We start from the raw sequence: 24,613 nt of genomic DNA on the forward strand, positions 1-24,613 counted from the left end.
TAGCCCTGGCTGTCCTGGAACTCACTTGGTAGACCAGGCTGGCCTTGAACTCAGAAATCCGCCTGCCTCTGCCTCCTGAGTGCTGGGATTAAAGGCCTGCGCCACCAGGCCCGGCAATTTTTACTCTTAATAGTCTCTTACAGAACATCAGTCTTTAGCTCTCAACCGTCTTTGTATAAATCTGGCATGAGCCTTGAGTGTCCGTATAAAATTAGGCCAAAGTCTTTCACTCAAAATAGTGAGTGGAAGCTGAGGCATTCCGCCTGCTTAGAATCCGTTATTGAGAACTTAGGAGAATCTAGGGTCGTTATAAAATCCCTAGAATGTGAACTGGGCTGGTTTATTCCTCGTTAGACAACCTGGTGGTTCCCCAGCAGCCAACACAAGGTGAGCTCAGTGGTTCCTCCAGAGAGGTTTCTCACAGCAATCTATTTGGGCATTCTTTTTTTAACCTTATCGGTCTTTTGCTTATATTTATCGTTTTCTGATTGTGTGTTTTTAAGGGTTTTGTACAAGTGTGTGTGTGTGTGTGTGTGTGTGTGTGTGTGTCTTTATGGGTTTGTGTATGTGAGTATGTGTCTGGATTTTTTTGAGAGAAAGTGTGTGTGTGTGTGCATATTTATGCATTTGTTTGAGTGTCTATATGTCTGCATTTTATGGGCTTGTTGGAAAGTGTGTGTGTGTGTTTATAGGTTTGTTTGAGTGTATGTGTGTGTGCATTTTTATGGGTTTGTTTGAGAAAGAACGCACATTTTTATGGGTTTGAGTGTGTGTATGTCTGTGTGCACACACGTATGTGCTTCTTATGCTTTTTCTTTCTTTTTGTTTTTCTCCATTGTTTGCTTTGTTTTATTCTAGTTTGGTTGCTTTATTTGCCTGCTTGTTTTCTAGAGAGAGTGAAAAAGAAGGCATGGAGTTTGATAGGTGGGGGGGGGGGAGGAGGACCTGGGGGGAGATGCAGGGGGAAAAGCCTTGGTCAGAGTGTATCCTATGGTGACTGTATTTTAAAGTTTAAAAATCCCTAGAATCAAGGTGCTGGGGAAATGGCTACTTCAGTAAAGTGCTTGCTGTGTGAACATGGGGACCCATGTTTGGTCCCAAGAACCCATTTAAAAATCTCAAGCCAGTGGTGCATGCCATAAGAGTAGCACTAGGGAGATGCAGACAGGATACCCAGTCTTACTTGCTAGCCATTCTGGCTGAATCAGATAGTTCAGGGTCCAATGAGGGACCCTGCCTCAAAAAATAGAGATCAGTTGGGGAAGACATCCCTCAGTGACTTCTGACTGTCACATGCACACTTGCATATGTGCACACATACACACACACACACACACACACACACACACACATATGCATGCACACAGACATAATTACACTAAACAAAATAACTCTAGGATCTGTTTGAGATGCCCTTTAAGATGAGGAGGAGGAGAGTTGGATCCTTTCTTTGTGATGCTTCTAAAAATCATATGATGTAAAAAGATGTATTCCTTCATCCATACAGAACATGAATATTATAAGAAAAAATACTCCAGAAATGCTACGTTATTCTTGAGTGAGGCTTCGTGCTCCCCAAAGACCCTGCTTCAGCTTCTCCTTGTGACTAAAAGTAAAATAGTTAATCATCAGGGATGCTCTGACCACAAATAATTTTAAAATAGCCAAATCCTTGAAAACAATAGAACAAATATATTCCCTTGCATTGCTTATGCAAGCCTTAAGTACAGCGTTTGCTTTCAGCAATGCTCATAAACTTATTCATGCAGGGTCATCAGACGTTGTGACTACAAATCTCCAAGCGCTGGCATCTCTGGATCCAGCTGACGTTGCAATCACACATCCCTCTCCTTGGCCACACTCACAGGTAACTCTGGCCCGGGATCGAAGAATCTCTTTAGCTTTGGCTGATGGATCTGCTCTCGGGAGCAGAATTTAAGCTATATTTGAGGAAGGAAATGACAAGCTATGTGTTGATACTGAAAGGCATATATCAGTTCGGATCACTAGAATATAAAAGGACATTGAAATGGATGACAACCAGGAGCCAAGCCACAAGAGAAGTTTCCTGTTATTTAATGGAAAACCTGCGACCAGGCATGTGCCTGTAAGTCCAGCATTAATGCAGGAGAGTCAGGAGATCAAGGTCACCTTCAGCTAAATAATGAGCCAAAGCCTGCTTGGGAACTCAGAACTTGTCTGAAAGAAAGGAAAGAAGGAAGGAAGGAAGGAAGGAAGGAAGGAAGGAAGGAAGGAAGGAAGGAAAGAAAGAAGGAAAGAAGGAAAGAAGGAAACAGGGAGGGAGAAAGGAAGGAAGGAAGGAGAGGGAGAAAGGGAGGGAGGAAGGAAGGAAGGAAGGAAGGAAGGAAGGAAGGAAGGAAGGAAGGAAGGAAGGAAGGAAGGAAGGGGGCGGGCAGGCAGGGAAGGGGGAGGGTGGGGCGGGGCAGGGAAGGGATGGGTAGGAAAGGGCAAGAAAGGGAAAAACAAAACAAACCTGTTCTTTGTGCAGCCAGTCCAGAGTCACAACGATTGTCTGTCTGTCGACCTTCCTCTCAAAATCCTGAATCAGAAAGATGTGACTTAATTCTCTTTCTTCTCTTCTTTTCCTTTCTGATGCTGGCCAGGGACAAGGCAATCTTTAACATTTGGGGTTTCCACCTTCTCTAAAACTTTCCTCCCCGGTGTGTGTGGCCACTTGTCCACAGGGTAGCTGACCTCCATTCCAGACTCAAACAGCATGGCTGCCGTCCTCCAGCTCCCTCCTCCAGGGAGCTGCGGAGGTAGACAGCTTGCTGACCTAGGGTTTTCCTTTTTCAATTCTAATAAAATTTTCCTCAAGCTTCAAAAAAAAAAAAGGGGGGGAATAAAAGAGAAATGGAGATGACTGAAAACTAAACTAGGGTGAACGAGGGAAATTCCAGAATATTGTGGTAGGAAAATCGGTCTTTATTCATGGGGAACACAACTAAAATGCTAGACCAAGAATTAGAAAAACAAGGATGGAATATTTTTCCTGACTCTACCACTCAGTATCACATTTCCCATGGGTACAATAAAAATAGCTCCCCAGGTCTCAAATACTTCCTAGAATTGTTGTGAGAGCAAACAAAAGTAAGAACATTCTCTGGACACAATTTTTTTAACATTAACAAAATTTCCTGTGCGGGTAAGAATCTGTGGCTAATGCTGAAGGGGAGAGGAGAGGTGTGGGAACGTTTGGAACAGCCCCTGTCCTGTGCGGGGTACAGTGTTCTTTAGACTCAATGAGAAGGAGGGGCTCTGAGCCACACTAGAGCATGTAGTGAAGACTGCAATGTACATGTGAACCCGCAGTATTACATGTCTGGTAAACCTTGCGGAGCAGAAATGGAATTCTCTGAACCACGAGCAAAGAGTGCTGAAAACTCGTCCCCAGGTGTGTGCGGAAAGCAGTCCGCCATGGCACACAAGGCAGGGGAAATCTTGGAGCAGACAAGATGACGTGCTAGATGACAAGATAAAAAGCATAGAAACCCAGTCACAAAAGAACACACATGATACGCAGTCACTGATAAGTAGATATTAGCCCAAAAGCCCAGACTTGGAATACCCAAGATACAATTCACAAACCACATGAAACTCAAGAAGAAGGAAGACCAAAGTGTGGATACTTCGNTCCTTCTTAGAAGGGGGTACAAAATACCCATGGAAGTAGTTACAGAAACAAAGTGTGAAGCAGAGACTGAAGGAATGACCATCCAGAGACTGCCCCACCTGGGGATCCATCCCATATACAACCACCAAACCCAGACAGTATTGTGAATGCCAACAAGAGCTTGCTAACAGGAGCCTGATATAGCTGTCTCCTGAGAGCTTCTTCCAGTGCTTGACAAGTACAGAAGTGGATGCTCACAGCCATCCATTGGTCGCAGCACAGGGTTCCCAATGAAGGAGCTAAAGAAAAGAACCTAAGGATCTGAAGGGGTTTGCAGCCCCATAGGAGGAACAACAATATGAGCTAGCCAGTACTCCCAGAGGTCCCAGGGACTAAACCACCAACCAAAGAGTACACATAGTAGGACCCATGGCTCCAGCTGCATATGTAGCAGAGGATGGCCTAGTCGGTCATCAATGGAAGGAGAGGCCCTTGGTCCCGTGAAGGCTCTATGCCCCAGTGTGGGGGAATGCCAGGATCAGGAAGCAGGAGTGGGTAGATTGGTGAGCAGGGGGAGAGGGGAGGGGATAGAGGGAGGGTGTTTTTCAGAGGGGAAACCAGGAACGGGGATAACATTTGAAAAGTAAATAAAGAAAATATCCAATTTAAAAAAAAAAAAAAAAGCACAGGAAACCTCACCCTGCTTTCCACTTTATTCCAAGGAAATAAGCACTAATGGCCTGGAGCAACCACAGCGTCATCACGGAGTTCGTTCTCACCGGGCTCTCTGACGACCCCCTGATCCAGGCTCTACTTTTTGCGCTGTTCCTGGGGATTTACATCCTCACCATGACAGGGAACCTGACGATGCTGCTGGTGATCATGGCTGACTCCCACCTCCACACGCCCATGTACTTCTTCTTAAGCAACCTGTCGTTCGTAGATCTCTGCTTCTCAACTGTCACGGTACCAAAGCTGCTGAAGGACCTCCTGTCAGCGAAGAAAACCATCTCAATAGAGGGCTGCCTGGCTCAGGTCTTCTTTGTGTTTTTTTCTTCTGGTACTGAAGCCTGCCTACTCTCCGTCATGGCTTATGACCGCTATGCTGCCATCTGCCATCCCCTGCTCTACGGCCAGGTGATGAGAAATGAGTTGTGTGTAAGGCTTGTGGTCATCTCATGGGGCGTGGCCTCTCTCAACGCAACCATCATCGTGCTCTTGGCTGTCAACCTGGACTTCTGTGGGGCTCAAACCATTCACCACTACACCTGTGAGCTGCCTGCCCTTTTCCCCCTGTCCTGTTCCGATATCTCCATCACTGTCGTTGTCCTGCTTTGCGCCAGCTTACTGCACGGGCTGGGAACCTTTATCCCCATCTTCTTCTCCTATGCCCGTATTGTCTCCGCCATCTTGAGCATCAGTTCCACCACGGGGAGGAGCAAGGCCTTCTCCACCTGCTCCTCCCACCTCGCCGCGGTGACCTTGTTCTTTGGGTCTGGCTTTCTTTGCTATCTCATGCCGCCTTCTGGATCTTCTCTGGACTTGCTCTTATCTTTGCAATACAGCGCAGTCACGCCCATGCTGAATCCCCTCATCTACAGCCTGAAGAACAAGGAGGTGAAGGCAGCTGTGCAGAGGACCCTGAGAAAGTATTTGCTTTAGGTAGCAAACTATGTAAAACTGCCTAATTTTATCATGCATCCTTCAATCACACAGTGTCAAATATTTTGCGGGATGAGGGGGTCTCTTCTGGGACTTGCCTGAACATCTAATCTCATCATTCCAAGGTATAGTGGGCTTGTCTTGATTTTGGCCTTTTATTTAGAAAGTCTCTTGGCTGGAAGAGAATATGAAGATAGTTTCTCACAGAGTAGAATAATGTGACAGCAAAATAAAAGAGGTGGACAGATGGTCGTTGGGAACATGGCACAGTAAGTACAGGGCTCTAGGTTCAGAGCTCCCTTGCTCCCACCAAAAAGAAGGAGGAGGAGAAGGGAGGGAGGGAGGGAGGGAGGGAGGGAGGGAGGGAGAGAGAGAGAGAGAAAGGCAGGGGAGATGTAATTGTCACCTCAGGATATTCTGAATCTAACTGTGAAGAATTAATGAATTTTCTAATGACAACTTTAAAAAAATGAAAGAAAATCCTATGTCAAAAGCTCAAAACTGCATGTAGAGTATAGTGGACACATGAATACTGCAAGCTGAAGCTATGCAGCACTGCAACAAAGTCTTCAGAAAAGACAAAATATATCATTAAGTACCTATTAATAACCAAAAGCTAAAATGTCGACCTATTCAAGTCCAAACTATGAACAGATAACAAAACCTGAGGCCAGGGCGTGGCTCAGTTGATAAGAGTACCTGCCTAGCATTCACAAAGCCTTGGGTTTGATCCTCAACACCTCACACGCTGAGCACAATGCCACACACCTGTCATCTCTCCCCTCAAGAGCACAAGAGAATTACAAGCTCAAAGCCACATTGACCTAGGCAGCAAGTTCAAGGCCATTTTCAGCTGCTTGAGACTCTATTTCAGAAGTCAGGGGAATTCTTAGGATAGCTCTGTCTGTAACATGCTTGCAAGCACAAAAACCTGAGTTCAATCCCTGGTACCCACATAAAAAGCTGGGCATGGCAGTGCACACTTATAATCTTAGCTCCAGGGAATTGGAAAGAGACAGACCCCTGAAGCCTGTCTATGGCCAGTCTAACCAGCCAGAGGGCCCCAGGTCATAGTGAGGAGACCCTGCCTCAAAAAACAAGGTAGATAGCTCATAAAGAATTACACCCAATTACACTCTGGGCCCCTCACACACATATACAGAAGCACACATAACCACACACAGGTGAGCATTATCTTTACACATACACCAAAAAATGAAGAACAAGCTAAATATAATAAAAACAGAACTAGAGACATAACTAAAAGTGAAATTAACAAAGTATTAAAAAGTAATCTATGTGCCAGTTCTTTTTTTTAAATTATAAAATTTGGCATATTATAGAGATGGCATTCAAGAAAAAAAAAATGGAGAAACCAATTATAAACCACTGAGATAAAGAATAAACATTAGCCAGGGGTAGTGGTGCAAACCTGTACTCTTGACTCTTGAAAGACTAAGGCAGGACTGCAGGTTGGAAGCTAACATGGACTACACAGCAAGACCCTCTCTCCCTCCCTATCTCCAAAGAGATAGAGGAAAGGAATGGAGATAAATAGAGAATGAAAGTGAGCCATTAGATTGGAGTTGGGGTCAAAGAAGCTGGGTGTCATGGTGCACACCTATAACCTCAGCTCACAGCAAGCTGAGGCAGGAGGATCATGAGTTGGTCACTAACTGAGCTTCACAGCAAGGACCTTTCACACATAAAATAAAATAATAAAGTAAAATAGAAATAAAATATTCAAAAGAGCAGATGCACTGCTAATTCTTCAAGTTACTGTGACTAAATGTTAATGCTATTTACCTTGTCCAGAATAGAATAATGAACCTTATACATTTCAGGACTAAAGTAATTATTGTTCAAAATCTGGGGGAAAAAAATCAATAGTCTCAAATGACTATATTGAACAGCAATTCTAAATAAAATATTAATTCACTTAATTCAAAAGTGTTACTGAAAGATGACTAGCCCATAACCAGGTGGAATGTATTACTGATTTGATTCTTAAAACTGGTAGGTTAAATGAAATAATCATATATTCACCTGATAAATTCTTTTAAATATTTTTACTTTTTTTTTTAAACTATGAGTACTATGTGTGTATTAGGTGGGGGGTAGGAACATGAATGCAGTTCCATAGAGACCATATGGATTAGGACCCCCTGGAGTTACAGTTATGGGAGGTTGTGAGCCCCCCTGATATGAGAGTTGGAATGGAATCCAGGTCCTCTACAAGAACAGTATGAGAGTATGCACATCTAACAGCTGAGCCAAGTCTCCACACTGCCTCCTGATTCTTATTAGGAGTCAAATGTTTGCTGGGCAATGGCAGCACACGCCTTTAATCCCAGCACTTGGGAGGCAGAGGCAGGCAGATTTCTGAGTTTGAGTGAGTTCCAGGACAGCCAGGGCTATACAGAGAAACCCTTTCTCAAAAACAAAAACAAAACAAAAAAAAAAGAATTAAATGTTCATATTATTATCTAATTCTTATTATTATTAAAGTTAACAATTGTTTTTTTTTATCTGAGCTGCTTAATATAAACTCAAGTCATTCTTTCTTTCATAAAAATATTTTCCTTCAGAAAACAATTGAATGAGGGAGAGACCATGAGGGCTCTACACAAAAAAACTACAGGCAACTAAGGGATTCTGCAAGGCAGAAGAATAGTCTTCCCTGGGGAAGAACACATCAGCTGGTTATCCAATACCAAGTGATCAGACCTGAAAAATTACATACAGGGAGCATACAGACTGAACAGATTCTATTTACGAATCTATATGTATATATATGTATATACATGTATATAAACATATGTGTGTGTGTGTGTGTGTTGATTAAAGTCCACTAGCTAAAATTTTAGCAATATTTATAAAACAGATTCAGGCCAACTGACATTCAACAGAACAACTAAATCCATTACAGTAACAACTAAACCACTACAATGCCAAGCAAAGATGGTGTTGCAGGATATTTGATCACACTGTGAACTCCAGATTGTGTTATTTACCAGAAAGACCAGTTCCTAGGTATGGTGTGGCTCAGCCCTAATACGTGTCTTTAATCCAAGAGCTTTTTGTTTACTGTAAACAGGGTTAAATAAAGTCAACCATAGGTCAAGAGGCGCAGCAAGGAACCAGTTGAAAGGGAATGAATGTAGAAAAAAACCCAAAAGAGTAAGAGGAAGTCAGAAGGATGGGTAGAGAGAGACATAGAGCTTCCTGTGGGACATCGACTGTAGAGGGAGGTCAGCTGGGTGCTTTCTCTGCCTCTCCCAGGCAGCAGGCTTTTACCCCAGCATCTGGCTCCAGAGTCTTCATTGGTAACCAAGAAATCATGCCTGCAGCAGAAAAACTGAGAAGCCAGTAGATTTGGTAAGTCACCTGGGAAGTCTTCAAGGAGAGAGTTAAGGATGAGAAATACCATAATACAAGGCGCTGTACAGTGCTACTTCAGATGGCTTGAAAATAGAAGCAGAAAATGAAAAGATAAGTGACATAATGCTGATTATCATTCCTATCAGTCTGGTGATTCATATCTTATCCTTAATAGCCACAGTATTTTTTGTGCCAAATATGAAAAGTGAATTGATAAGGTACAAGCCTGCCACACCCACTCCAGTAGAGTCTACGTGACAAGTCCAAAAACTTGGTCACAGTTATGAGGCAAAAAGTTTCACAGAAACTGGTCTCCTGGAGTCTTTGGCATCCCATAACATGGATGTGGTCCAGATATGTCCTTGCAACAGTCAGTGAAGGGTTTCGTGTGCTTTCTTTCAGTATTGTTTTATTATAAGTACCTCCAAGGAATGATTTAACAAATAGCTAAGTTAGATTGTACATTGCTTCCTGGCCTCCACCAGTGTCCCAATATCCTAGGCAATCATTGAGCCGACCTTGGGTTTTAAATTTCATAAGAATGTTACTTATTCAGACAAAATGCCTCTGGTGCTGATAGATAGTAAAAGAAATCAGGTATTGCAGTTTACTGGATAAGAGTTAGAAATCTCAGAGCAAGTTCAACCAAGTAAACTTAGAATTCTCATTACAGTCAGGTATGGCATACTACATTACATAATAGTAGAAATAAGGTGGTTATGGTTTAAGAAGGAACTAGAGTAAATACTTAGAATAACAGCTGGGTCACTCCCATATACAGGAATTTACAATGGCCTAGGGAGAAGGTGGATTATACAATAGACTAGAATTGGAACTATGGCTAGGGGATGAAGCTCTTGCCCCTGGCTTCTAAGAATAAGCTGACCTTAGGTAGGGCTGATTTTTATCTCAGTTGTAAACACTGCCTGGTTCCTGTTAGCCTTTACATATGCATTTCTCTGTTTTGTGTCATGATGCATTGGATAACTTCAATGTACCTTGGCTGATGTGTCACTTGACTTCCTTGTTTTCTTCTGTAATATAAGTCTGATGCTAGCTTTAAGAAATTACATTCAGATTCAACACTGTCTTGTGTTCGTGTCTGTTTGTCACTTGCTGACTCCTTACCCACCTGAGTACCGGGACCCAAATTTCTCCCCTGGGTTGAGGGACCGACTGAGTCCAACCCATGGCACAAGCCTTAGAAAGACTTATACATGAAGATGAGAAAAATACTCAGATACAGGCAGAGGAATTTAGGCAAGAACTGACTGCACCACTGCATGAAGAAATTGAAGAGGAGCAGCCCAAGGTTGTTAGAAAACCAGCCTTATTTTATCCAGCTACTATACAAAAAATACTACCAGATGATAGGCACCCCCAAGGCTATAAAGAAATTAAATGGAATACTATAGACATATTAGATTTGAGGAGATTTAAGGAAGCAATCGTTTCATATGGTGTGCATTCACCCTATGCAAAGCAGATATTAAATTCATGGCCAACTCAGACAGAATTGTCTCACAAGACTAGAAAGATTTGGTAACAGCAATATTGGAAGGTAGTCCTCAGTTACAATGGAAAACATGGTGAAAAAAGGAATCTAGAGTCATATAACAATTAAATATGACTGGAGGTATTAATATTTCCCAAGATCAGTTGCTGAGTGGAGGTCAATCTGCTGAGTTACAGAGGCAGCTTGGTGATCAAACCTTGGTACTGTGTCATTTAGCAGTTTTACATGCTTGGGACAAGGTTAAAGAATCAGAAAGGAGGTCTGAGTCACTTATTAAAATTATGCAAGGCCCAAAAGAAGTCTGATTTTGTGCAAAGATTGACTTCAGCTGTAAATAAAGTACTATCAGATTCAGAATTACACAAACATTAATTGAACCTTTGGCTTTTAAAAATTCTAATTCAGAAAATTCTAATTTTGAAAAATCTAATTCAGAATGCAAAGGGGCAATTAGAACTTTAAAGGCAAAATCAGAACCAATAGATGAATGGATTAGAAATTTCAGTGTCATTGGGAAACACCCTAAATGGCACTGAAATTGAAATAAAGTTTAGTAGATGAAGGAGCAGATGTAACAATAATTTCACCCAATATATTGGCATCTAGTTGGCCTCTTCAGGAGGTAAATATTCAGCATCTAGGGATTGGAATGTTATCACAGGTAAAAGAAAATGCAAGATTGGATGTGGTGTAACAGGACAGAAGGACAAATAGAAAAAATTAAAGCTATACGTGGCTAATATACCCATGAATTTATTTGTTGCAGCAATGGAAAACAAACCGCAAAATAAAGAATTCTGAGGAAAAAAAAAACATTAAAAGAAATTATCAAGAACAGACACAGACTATCAAGGTTGTTCTCATGCTAGACATAACAGGAATTCGTCTTTTAAGATACCAATTACCCTATCTTTAAAATAGCTAACTGACAAAACTGTGTGGGTGTAAAAATGGCCTTTGACATCAGAAAATTAGAGGTACTAGAACAGCTGGTATAGAAACAGCTAAATGTTCAATACACTGAAGAATTTACCAACCCATGGGATTCCCCTGCCTTTGTTATAAAAATCAAATCAGGAAATTGGAGGATGTTAAACAGGTTTAAGGACCATAAATAAGATGATTCAGCCAACATGCTCTTCACAGCCTTCTCTGCTGCCTAAGTGGTGGCCTTTGATAATAGTTGATTTAAAAGATTGTACTTTTGCAATCCCTTTGCATGAGCATGATAGGGAAAGTTTTGTTTTTCAGTACCTACTTTTAGTAATAGTTACCAAATAAAGAGATATTGTTGAAAAGTCTTTACCACAATGAATATTAAAGTCCTACCTTGTGCCAACATTTTGTTGAACAGCCATTATATATAATTCATAAACAGTTTCCTCAATCTAAAATTTACCATTATATGGATGCTATCTTACTGGCTAATTCAGATGCACATACCTTAGAAAAAAAGTTCAATGAAGTAAAGAAAAATGTGCCTTTCTGGGATTTACAAATTGCTCCTGAAAAATACAAAGAGGAGATTTTGTTAATTATCTAGGATATAAGATAAGTCTACAGAAAATATGACCACAGAAAGTACAAATCAGGAGAAATCAGTTACAAACTCTGAATGATTTTTAAAACTTACTGGGAGATATTAACTGGTTATGGACCATAACTGTATTAACTACTCAAGAGCTAAGTATTTTTTTTCAAACCTTACAAAGTGATAAGGATTTAAATAAACCAAAATAAATAAGTAAATAAATAAATTATCAGCTGAGACTGAGAGAGAATTAGCTCTGGTAGAGAAGAAATTACAGGATGCACATGTGGACTGTTTGGATCCAAAGCTGGATTATATTTTAGTTATTTTGCTCTCTACTCACTCTCTCACAGGAATTCTTATGCAGAGAGAAGATAATATATTAGAATGGATATTTGTAGCACACAGAGTAAAGGATTAAAGTCCTATGCAGAAAAGATTCTGGATTGATTCTGAAAGGAAAAATTAAACTTCCTCAATTAGCAGGAATAGACCCTGCAGAAATTGTGGTAACTTTCACTATGATGAAATTGCCTCATTATGGGCATAAAATGAACACTGGCAAAGAGTTTGCAGTAATTTTGGGGGAGAGATTAACAACAAATATCCCCAAAGCCAGAGACATCAGTTTATAAAAAGAACTAATTGGATTCTCCCTTGTATAGTACAGGAGCAGCTAAATGTTCAACACAGTAAAGAATCTACCAGCCCATGGAATCCCCCTGTGTTTGTATAGTAAAAAGGACACCAATTCCTGGAGCCCCTACATTCTATACTGGTGCAAATAAATCAGGAAAGGCGGGTTGTAAGTCAGGAAAAATAAGTAAAGTGGCTCAAAGCCTTTATGACTTGGTTCAAAACTCAGAGCTGTGTGCCATTATTATGGTATTATTAGATTTTCCGCAACCTCTTAATATAATTACTGACTCTCAATATGCAGAAAGAGTTGTTTTACATATTGAAACCATTGAACTTACTCCAGATGATTTCAGAATTAGCTTTGCTATTTATTCAGCTACAACAAGTAATCAGAAATAGAAATCATTTATTGTATATAACTCATATCAGATCCCAGATGGGTCTACCAAGACCTACTCTAGCACAAAGTAATAATGAAATTGATCAGCTCTTAATAATAAATGTGCCAAAAACCTCAGAATTTCTTAAGAAGCACAATGTTAACAGTAAATATTTAAATAAATATTTTTATATCACTTGCCAACATGCCAAGGAAATTATGAGGAAATATCCTACCTATTCTTTGTATAACCAAACTCCATTACCTACACGAAGTAGCCCAAACAAATGAAATGTGAAAAATATATGTGTTTAATTTTGCAGAGTTTGGAAAATTAAAGTGTATGCATCATACCATAGATGTATATGCAGAATTTCAATGGGCAATTGCTTTAAGTTCTGAAAAGGTTGATTCTATAATTATACGCTTACTAGAAGTCATGGGGATACCTGTACAAATTAAGAGTGGTAATGCTCCAGCATGTGTCTTTAGTAAAATGAAACATATTTTTCATATTACAACATAAAGCATATTACAGGTATGCTACACAATCCTACAGGACTAACAATTATAGAAAGACCTAATCATACTTTAAAAGACTTGCTTCATAAACGAGAGTAAGAAAGATCCTCAGAGATAGGTTACATACTTCTTTATTAACTTTAAATTTTTTAAACACTAAGGAGAAAGGAACAACAGCCATAGGGAGACATCGGATAGTAGGGAAAAAAACATTGAATTGAATAATCTTGAATCTTTTAAAGACATGTTGATCTCAGAGTGGAGACCAGGGTATATATTACATTGGGTATGAGGGTTTGTCTTTGTTTCCACGAGAGAAGGGACGCTGTGGATACCGTCAAAATTGATAAAGACTAGATTCAAACAGAAGAATCCTCCTGAATGAGGAGAAACAATAGTTCATCAGACAGCTTGGTCCTTAGGTACAAACCAACTTATAAAGACTGAGCCAACTGCCCCATGGTCATAAGAACACATCTTACAATGACGGATTGGATCTGTTCAAAGGCAGAGTCCTTCACAGGCTTAGCCATAGAAGGAAAGGTATTACTGTAGAACTGGTATCTATCTGAATTCCTTCATGACCAGGATGTGGTAACAAAGGTGTCTGTGCCTTCCCACACTGAGAAAATCGCTCAGTCACCTACGATCTCCATTCCTAAACCACTCAAGCCTCCTCCCCAGAGAGGCACCTATCGAACTGTGAGGCCCAACAGAATGGTCACAACATGGCTAACACATGGTTTCCTGATGGTTTCTCAACATCTGATGGAACCAAAACTAATTGAAAGTTGCAGCCTATAGACCAGGAGATGGAATGGCCATCACTGAGGAAGGAACCACAAAGTCAGTGCAGCACTGTTGGCTCTAAGACAAGCCTAGGAAAGCAAAGGGGAACGCTCTATCCGCTCCGATTTATGCTGAGTGTGCAATGGAAAAACCACTAACTGGCAGATAAATGGCAAAGGTCATGGGAATCAGGAATGGAAATGCAAAACCTAGCAAAACCTAGCAAGAACATCACATTTTATATAGCTCATACAGACAAGGCAGGCAAAATGTCTGAAAATAATGAAATAGTGGACTCATTGGCATCATGACTAACTAAGGCTAGAATACTAAAATTTTCCAAGGAACAAATTCAAAATAAATCAGCAAGAATGAGAGATTCCACATTTGAAAAAACTGTAAGTTTACCCCAACATTAAAAATAAAGGGAAATGGAGAACCAAATTAAAGCAGGTGAACCCTATGAGAATAAGTCTTATACAGTATCCATAGCTGGGCGGTGATGGTTCACATCTTTAATTCCAGCCCTTGGGAGGCTCACGCCTTTAAACCCAACACTAGGGAGGCAGAGACGGGTGCACAGGAATCACAGTTATCTAAATTTAAAAGTCAAAAAATAAAAACAAAATAAAAAGCCACTTGCAGAAGGCAGGCTGAGACTATCTTTGTTATCTAAAACATAAATACTCCTCTTAAACCTTCAGTTTATATAAAGAGAACAAGGAATACAGGTGTATTCATCCACAGATACTAAGGTATACTCAGTTTCAAATTTTCAAAAGGATTGCTTTTAATTTCAATTAAAAGATAATATTTTTTTCTGTTGCCAAAACAAAAACAAAAACAAAAAACAAACAAGCAAACAAAACAAATTTTCCCCTAGAAAAGATATAACCTGCCAAAAAGGAACCCTCCAGCGTTAGGGTGGGGCAGGGTTTTGCTTTTCTCTCTCCAGGAGAATAAAAGCATCCAACTAAGGAAGCCGGGGACCCCTGGACAGGTGAAGCAGCTGAGGGAAAAGAACGGACCATCAAGAGAAAAAGAAAAAGGAAATCGGCCAAGTGGTATCAACCACCTCCAGCTCTTCTCTGCTGCCCTCTATAGACATAAGTGACAAATGGCCTTTATGTGGTCCCAATTCAATTAAAAGATTAAAAGCTGGCTTTGGGGTTGGAGCATGGCTCTCTCCTTCTTACCCACACATGCTTGTTAAGGTAAAACCCAAAATTTCTTTCTCATATCAGAAGAGCCACCTGGTATGAGACATGAAAAACAAAAAATAAGGGACTATTCTATTGCCACTAATCTCATAATCTTTTGGTTTTCATTTGGCTCTCCAAAGCTTTTCTTAAGGTATAAATTGTAGAAAGAATCTAAACGTCATCTGTTAATAAAAAATCCAGTGGCCAGTGAGCTGAGACAGGAAATGGGAGGTGGGACAATGGCAGGAAGAAAGAGGGTTCTGGGGAAAGGTGAGAGAATAAAGGGGAGAATCGCCTGGGAAGTCAGGGGAGATGGAGGTAAACCAGCAGGGAGCTGACTCAGGAGACAATAAGGAGAGATTTGAGGGAGACACTGGGGAAGATGCTGAGGAGAGGAGAAGGGAGAATAAGACTGGGACTCAGGGAGTCAGGAAACAAGTTAAAGCTATGGCCAAGGCATTTATTAAGAAATAGTCTCAGAGTCCAAGAGCCCACAGTGTGGGAGCTCACAGGCACTAGGGATGAAGCTAACACATGGTTGGTACTCCAGATCTGGCCAAGAGCCCACAGTGTGGGAGCTCACAGGCACTAGAGATGTAGACTTTCTGACCTCATCAGAGATGTTTCTCTGTATTGTAGTTAACACAGACACAAGTAACCTAAGCACATAACAAGTGTCTAAGGAGTGCTCAGCTATAAATGGGACATTACATCATCTCCTCTCAAGGTCTAAAGAACATCTCTGAAGAAATGTTAGAAAGATCCCAAGAGCCAGAAGTCAGTGAGGACTAGGAAAAGAGTGCCTTCTGGACAAGACAGGACAGCTACACTCATGATCTCCCAGCAGCCATGTCATGGTTGCCCACACAAGGTCTATACAAGGTCAATCAGCTCTTGCAGGCTGTTCTCTGACGTCCACACATGTGCTCATCACATCACACACAGACACACACACACACACACCACACCACACACACCACACACCACACCACACCACACACACATACATAGACACACACACCACACATACACACCTCACACACATACACAGACACACACACCACACATACCACACACACACACCACCACACATACACCACACCACACACACACCACATACCACACACACATACCTCACACACATACACAGACACACATACCACACATCATATACCACACATCACATACCACACACCATACCACACACACACCACACATACCACATGCCACACACCACACACACACACCTCACACACATACAGACATACACACCACACATCACATACCACACCACACACACACACACACACACACACACACCACATACCACATACCACACACCACACATCACGTACCGCACACCATGCCACACATACACACATACACCACAACACAAACAATACACAAACAAATAAAAAGACAAATATTTTAAGTCAAAAAACAAAGTCAGTGGAGACTAGACACATAGATACAGGCCTGAATCTATAAAACAGTGTGGGAACTACACAGCATTTGTCTTGAAAAATCATTAGCATGATTTTTTTTTTTTAGATTTCACCCCACAAGTACAGGCTACAAAATAGATATATAAAAAGCATTTGGCAAAATCCAAGAGCTTCATATGAGTAATTAAAAAAAATGTGAAGCCAGGCAGTGGTGGTGCCTGCCTTTAATCCCAGCACTTGGGAGGCAGAGGCAGGTGGATTTCTAAGTTTGAGGTCATCCTGGTCTACAGAGTAAGTTCCAGGACAGCCAGGGCTACACAGAGAAACCCTGTCTTGAAAAAAAAAAAAAAGAGCAAAAAAAGTTAAAGAGTAAATTACCTCTACACAAAACAGGTCATATTTTAAAGAGGGACAGAAAAGGTCACATTCAGTGTGAACTGAATTTTTCCCTGTTCTCAGTACCTGGAGCAGGTGCTCACTCACGCAGCTTCAGTCCACCACAGGAGTGGAGAAGAAAAGGCAACTGGAGGGGAAAATAAAGCACACAATAATCATAAGGGAAGAAGTAGAATTATCTGTTTTCAGGTACCTTGACCGCACACATAGAAAACAAGGAAGGCTCCCTAAGAATACTAGAAAATGGTGACGAATTTAATTAGCTTTCAGGATTCAAACTCAATATACTAAAGTTGGCTGTGCTTGAAGGTGACACCATCCACAGGAAAGTGAAATACCGCTTACATTACATTAAAAACAGTGAAAATACTTAGGAATTACCTTAACTAAATAACAGAGAAATGTAAATAAATCCTAAAATAACAAAATATTGATTAAAGAGATGTTTGATAATTTCATACAGTACGCTTTGATCAACACCCGCCCCCCCCCCATTGTCTCCTCTGCCATCACTTTTGCCTCCCCTCTTACTTGCTTTTTTTTTTTTAACCCACTGAGTCCATTAGTACTGCCCATATATGCATGGATGTAGAACCATCTACATGAGGCTGGGTAGTGTATTGAGGGCTACATACCTGAAGAAAACTGATTCTCCCTCCCTATCTTAGAAACTTGTCTACTGCTTTAATAAAACACCATGACCAAGGCAACTTATAAAATAAAGCATTTAATTGGGATTACCATCTCAGGGAGAAGGGAGTTCATGGTGGCAGAATAAAGGCATAGCAACAAGAATAGATGAACCACAAACAGGAAGCCAAGAGCACACTAGGGATAACAGGAAGCTTTTTAAGTTTCAAAATCTGCCCCCATGATGCTCCTCCTTCACCGAGACCACACCTCCTAATCCTTCCCAAACAGTTCCACTAAGGACCAAGTATTCAAACACATCAATCTATGAGTGTCATTCTCATTGAAACCACCACAATTTCCTAGCATACAACAGTTGTTAATAGCTCCTGAACTAGGGTAGGACTTCGTGAATGTCTTCTGATACATGCTAGTTTTGTTGGATTTCCCTAGGACAGGTTTTGTCCATATGGTCACAGCCATCAGATGCAAGTGAAAACTACATTGAGATTTCAACTTATACACATTAGAATGGCTAAGGTCAATAGCATAAATGACAGCTTGTGCTAGCACGGATGTAGAGTAAGGAGAACATTCCTCCAACATCCAGCTATATCATTGTAAAGGTAACTTTTTTTTTCTGTACTTCCTGGTGGTCATTCCTAGGCACAGAGACGAGCCCACCCCAGTCTGTTTGTCTTTCCCTTTCTACCATCTGTGATATGCCACTGCACCCAAAACTCTGTCGTTGTCAATTTTTGCTCTCCACTGTTCATGCTTTCCTGGAATTGTCCCATTTACCTGCACAGAACCGCTTGGTACTGAACCTATAATCTATACATCTGATGTACTATCTTCTTTCAAAGGAAACATAAAATCGAGCACATTTTTTTCATGCATTCACAAAACAAATATTGGTTAAATTAATGAGCAGTCTTATCACTGAGCCTGTACACTTTTCCCATTAACAAATCAAACCCTCGAAGTCTTCATGTTTGCCTCACCTAAAACAGAAGAAACTTACTATGTGAAAATCACATCATTACCAGCTGTCTCACTTTAAATCACCTCATTTCCTAACTTAGAGTCAACAACAGTTAAATTAGATCAAATGTTCCCAAGTGTATTTTAGCCCTGATTGCATTATATTTTTTAATCTTCCATAAGAACATAAAAGACTGGCTAAAATGGACTCGCTCTGGGTTAAATGGCAGCTTTGAAAAGATACAGCCCCTACTTACACTCGTTCTGCCTGTCCCCCACTAAGTCTACAGGGTGACTCTGATCATCACCAAGAAACATCGAGTCCTAACCTTCCAGAAGCACCAAAGGCACTGGCTTTGTTTACCTCCGTGTTCTGGGTCTGCAGGCCAGTGTCTTAGTTAGCGTTTCTATTGCTGCAACAAAACACCATGACCAAAAAGCAAGTTGGGGAGGGTTTATTTGGTTTATACTTCCATAGCACAGTTCATTACTGAAGGAAGTCAGGACTGGAGCTCAAGCAGGGCAGGAACCTGAGGGCAGGAGCTGATGCAGAGGTCATGGAGGGGTGCTGCTTACTGGCTTGCCTCACATGGATTATTGAGCCTTCTTTCTTAAAGAACCCAGAACCACCAGCCCAGAGGTGGCCCCACCCACCATAGTACAAACCCTTCCCAATAAACGACTAAGAACATGCCTTACAGCAGATCTTGTGGAGACATTTTCTCAACTGAATTCTCTCCTTTCAGATGACTCTTATATGTCAACTTGGCATAAGCCTAACCAGCACACCGGTCAAGAGCAGAATGGTACAAATGCTGCCAGAATTACACCACATGTAGTTTATATTTATATGTATTTATAGTTTATATCTTTTTTTATGCTTTTATTACCAGCTTGCTTTCTAGAACTGAGACGTTTCTTTTCTAACATCAGTCAAGACCAGATTTAACTTTGAACTTGAAAATTGACAGCTGAAGACAACGCTGAGGCCAAGTTTGTAGTTCAGTAGTAAAGTGTTTGCCTAGCAAGTGTGGGTTTGTAAATTGGATGCCCAATGACATTTTTTTAAAAAGTAAACTTCTTTCCAACCTCCATCTCAGGGCTTCTGTGGTCTTGATGCCTAAGAAGAACAAGATTGCCATCTATGAACTCCTTTTTAAGGAAGGCGTGATGGTTGCCAAGAAAGATGTCCACGTGCCAAAACACCCCAAGCTGGCAGACAAGAACATGCATAACCTTCATGTAATAAAAGCCATGCAGTCTCAAGTCTTGAGGCTACCTGAAGGAGCAGTTTGCCTGGAGACATTTCTACCGGAACCGTACGAATGAGGGAATCCAGTATCTCTGACATGGCCTGCACCCACCTCTGGAGATCACGCCTGCCACCCTTCATGGCAGCCTGCCAGAGACTGGCAGGCCACTGTCCAAGGGTCCAGAGGGTGAGCGACCTGCAAGAGTCCCAAGAGGGGAGACAGACAGAGACACCCACAGAAGGAGTGCTGCACCCCCTGGAGCTGACCAGAAAGCTGAAGCTGGGGCTGGCTCAGTAAACTGAGTTCCAGTTTAGAGGCGGCTTTGGTGATGGAGGTGGTCAGCCACCTCAGTGAAGCTGGAAAATTTGTTGTATTAAGTAAACTTCAAAGAAAGAACTAAGTAAGTAAACAAATAAATAAATAAATAAATGAAGCTTATTTGCACATAAGAGAGCTTTATGGTTTTAAGGCCATGACTTGTTTGTCCTGAAATCCTGTCTCTCATTGTGCCTGGTCCTCACCTCTCACTGAAGAAAAAGATGAGTAAGCGGATGCTTTATTGACTGACTTCTGCTCTGTGTTGGTTACCTATATATTAACTCCATTAAGACACTACTGAGTCTTTCCTGATCAAATAGTAAAAAGCTTATCTTAGATACCTTTCAACCCAAGGATGCTTTTAGGCAAGAATTATTCCTGCTTGACAAACTTAAAAATACATTCCATGTGGAACTGGAGAGATGCTCAATGGTTAGAGTACTGGCTGTCCTCATGAGCGTGGGTTCAATTCCCAGCACCACAAGTCCGTAGCCTCAGATCCAACACCCTCTTCTGGCCTTCTTGGGCACCAAACATGGAATTAGTGCACAGTTATACATGCAGGCAAAATGCCTGTACCCATAAAGTAGAAATTAAAAATAAATTTACATTTTAAAACTATGAATTCTGAGTGATTTTTTAAAAATGCATCATATAATTGAAATGAAATTCAAGAGTCAATAACTTTTTCAGGACAGAAAAATAAAGACTTTGGGGGGCTGAGGTTCAGCTGGCACAATGCTTGCCAACATTAACAAAGCCCTGGGCGCTGTCCCCTATGCCTCATAAGGCATGGCGCCACACGCCTATCATCCCAAAGCTCAAGGACATCCTTGAACATAGTGAGTTCAAGGCCATCCTGGGACACTTGAGACTCTTATTCAAAAATAAATAATTAAATAGTACAGCAAACTCGGTGTGCACTGGAAAATGATATGGGATCTGTAGCCTGACACAGCTCTTGATGCCCTTGATGGCCATCGGGTACTCTGACCCCAGCTGCCATGAAGAAAATGCCCCTTTTCCAGCTGAGTCTTTTTCTTTATGTCCTTTCCTTGCCTCCCTTTCTCCAGCCCACCCCCAGTCTAATAAGACTTGACTTCTAGGCTTTAAATAATTGTCTTAGCTCATAGGTTCAAATATCGCCCTGTGGGTTGTCCCCTGTGCCTCCAAACCCAACTTCTCAGGAAACTGGAAGCCAAGCTTGGCTTTGGGCTCAGACTTCAGGGAACCTGCCTCTGGCCCAGTTTCCCTCGGGTACCTGCCTAAGCACAGAGAGCCTTCTCATTGGTTCTGTTCGGGGGAATCTTTTTTTTTTTTCCTTAAATAGTACTTCTCCAAGAATATTCAAAGTCACAGATTAAGTCAGGTGGGGCACCCGACACCGCTGGAGAAGGCTTGCGAGAGATGCGTGCCTATTGTTCCAGATACAGGCGGCTCCACAGACAGCACCTTTGTCTTCCCCTCCAGGGTCCTGTGACACAGAGTGCCACTGTAGGTTGAGATGCTCAGAACGACCATGGTTCTGTGAGGTAACCAACAGTTCGTGAGTTTATATTTCTCTAGCGTCTTGTGCTCACTTGAGATCAAAGTGAGAGCCTGTCTTTTAAACAGCCGTGATTGGGATTACGTCATACGAATATTCCCCCCCCCCCCGCGAAATGTCTATCATGATGAGGAAGACAGAGTACGCGCAGCTACTTCCTCCAAGAGACGCCAAGAGGATGGTAAGGGGACAATATCTCATCTCCCTGTGCCTTGTAGTATTTTCTATGTTTTAATTCTGCTGCTAACTGCCCCCCTTTTGTGCCCCCCTCCGTTATGACTTTATACTTCATTCAGTTCACCCTGTTCTTCCTCTGAGCATCCTTCATGCCTGAGCTACAGATGAACACTGCCAAACCCTGGCAGACCATCTCTTCCGCATAGGACCCACGTGACCCCGTGTTTCCTAAATGTCTATTTATACCCTCTGCCTTAAACACCTTATCAGAAAGGTCTTTATTTACTCCCTGCTGCCCACTGAGGACAGTAACACCTTAAAGACTGGGCATAAACCCTTTCACTCCAGAATGTGCAAAGATTAAAGAAAGCAGACCCTCACAATGCAGTAAATGTATAGAAATGGATGCTCAGCTGTTGGAGCCACGCATATCCCAGTTTGCCCAGATCTCCTAGTAAGGAAACTACACTAAACCTTTGCTGTTACTGAAACTACCCTCAAATATGCTCGCCACAGGCACACCACAAATAGTGTGAGTGTGTGCAGAAGAGAACAACTCAGAAAACAAGCCTTCCTGCCGCCAGCTGTCCACCCCCATGCTAATTCCCCATGTCCCCACAGTCCAAACGTTAGCCCTCCTCTCCAGGACCCTCTCTCCATCTTCTTGTGGCTCACCTTCCACACCTAGCCCTCGCTCACTTCTTTGTTCCAATAATGTCTAAAAGCAGCGAGTGTGAGAAAAGCCACTTTTTCTCTCACATCCTTGTGATAACTTGAAAAATCAAAGGAGAGAAGTAGCTTCGATCTCATACAAAATGTAGATACAGAGATGGATGGGAAAGGTCCCCCGGGGTACCCCAGCGTTCTTCACCCAAGAGCCTGATGCTCCTATCCTACACTGAGGCCCCTTTTAACAAGAAACCGAACAGAAGAGATTTTCAGGCTAGCTTTATGTGCAGACACTTTGAAATATCCCAGTCTTTGCAGAAAACATCTCCCACTTGACTAGATTATGTAGCTTTCAAGGCATTTGCTTTCATTTCTACAGAACCTTCAGAAGTAGCTTCTCCAGCTGCCTGTGTTTCCCCGTCATTGGCTCTGAGCTCCCAACCTCCCCGACCACAAAGGTAGGTGTTTGTTCAGGCGCATAGGTGACCTAGACTTGAATCTAACAGGGGCTGGAACCTGGGTTGGTAGAATTGTTAATATATCAGAAGCAAGCTTCTTCCCGTTTAAAGATTCCTGGCAAGGATGTAAGTGTTGCAACCACAGCAACCTGATAAACAACAAAACTTTTTTTTTTTTTTTAAGCAGAAGCCTACCATAGAAACTGATTACAGAAACAAAACAGAAATGAAATATTGGTAAATTAGATTACAAGGGGCAAGTGAGCAGGAGCTCACCCAGGACAATGACTTACTTACACAGTCCATAATCGGGTTTAAGTTATTTTTAGTATCACTGTTACCATGAGCAGTGTACTTTGGCCCACATGGACACAAAGTTTACATAAGAAAGGTTTAAGAGAAAATAATAAAATTTTCATGATGATGTGGCAGATCATAAAAGAATAATATTGACACCATGAAGGTAAGCAGTACCCTGAGCTAATGGCTGTACCTTTGAATCCTCTCCAAAGCAGAGGGCATCAGAGGGTGTTCGGTGGTTTGCAGGATGCGCTCTGTTGAGAAGGGCATCCTTAACATTCAGGAGATTTGACAAGATTAGCGAGACTTCTGCTGGGCGTCCGTGCTGTCGAGGGGCACAAAGTGGGGGCTTCCAGAGCAGCATGACGGGTCTGGTCTGAAATGGCACGGAACGAGTGCCTGTTGATGCTGAAAGAGCTCGATGCTTTGAGAATGTTGTTATATGATGGTCTGTATCACAGTCTAAAGACGGAAACAGAAATACATGTTTGCCACAGGAAGGGAAAGCACAGTTCAGGCTAAGACTAAAGCAAGAAAAATTGTGGGCTGAAAAAGGAAGTCACTAAGGTAGGCTATTTTTTTTTTTTAAGTAGTCTTTTTAGGTGACGTTGAGAAACCCATGGAAGTTTAGATTCATAAAATTAAAAGGAGGATGTATTTAAAGTGGCAGGAAATGCAAACAATGGCAGAGGAAAAAAAGCAAATCTCTTTACATCAAAAATAAGCAAAATGGCCAAAAGATTAAAGGTGGACGCATATCACAGTAAGAAATCATAGCTCATCACTGTGATACAAGCTAGACATTAAGTTGACAACCAAAGGAAAATTGTGTCATTAATTTATTGTTCTTTTACAAGTTGCCATGCTGACATTACAAAAATATCCTTAGGTATCAGAATTCTCACAGGAAAAGTTTAGGTGGGGGAACTCTGTTTCCTAGGGTAAGAAGTGTCTAGCTATTCTCACAGATTCAGATTGTCTTTGAAACCAGCCGAGACAGTGACGGGAAATGAAGTGTGCTGTCTATGAGGTCACTGGGACTTCCGTACACACCAGCTGCTTTTGCATAAAAACTTAATTTATACTTCATTACTACACTGTCATAAAGATAACTAAAAGTAGTCTCATTATACCCATGGTTTCTTTTCTTTCTTTCTTCCTTTCTTCCTTTCTTCCTTTCTT

The 24,613-nt window shown here is 41.6% G+C and overlaps 1 protein-coding gene and 1 pseudogene across 1 annotated transcript; both read left to right on the forward strand.

The window, feature by feature from the left end:
* The first annotated feature begins 4,368 nt into the window (after positions 1–4,368).
* LOC110335271 (olfactory receptor 8S1-like) lies at positions 4,369–5,296 on the forward strand. Its single transcript, XM_021217352.1, has one exon. It carries the CDS (start codon positions 4,370–4,372, stop codon positions 5,294–5,296), a length of 927 nt encoding a protein of 308 aa, XP_021073011.1. The 5' UTR covers position 4,369.
* A 14,461-nt stretch (positions 5,297–19,757) lies between these two features.
* On the forward strand, positions 19,758–20,317 carry LOC110334557 (annotated as a pseudogene).
* Positions 20,318–24,613: the final 4,296 nt, after the last annotated feature.

This window comes from Mus pahari, chromosome 17 (assembly GCF_900095145.1).
Source record: "Mus pahari chromosome 17, PAHARI_EIJ_v1.1, whole genome shotgun sequence".
Lineage (NCBI taxonomy): Eukaryota > Metazoa > Chordata > Mammalia > Rodentia > Muridae > Mus > Mus pahari.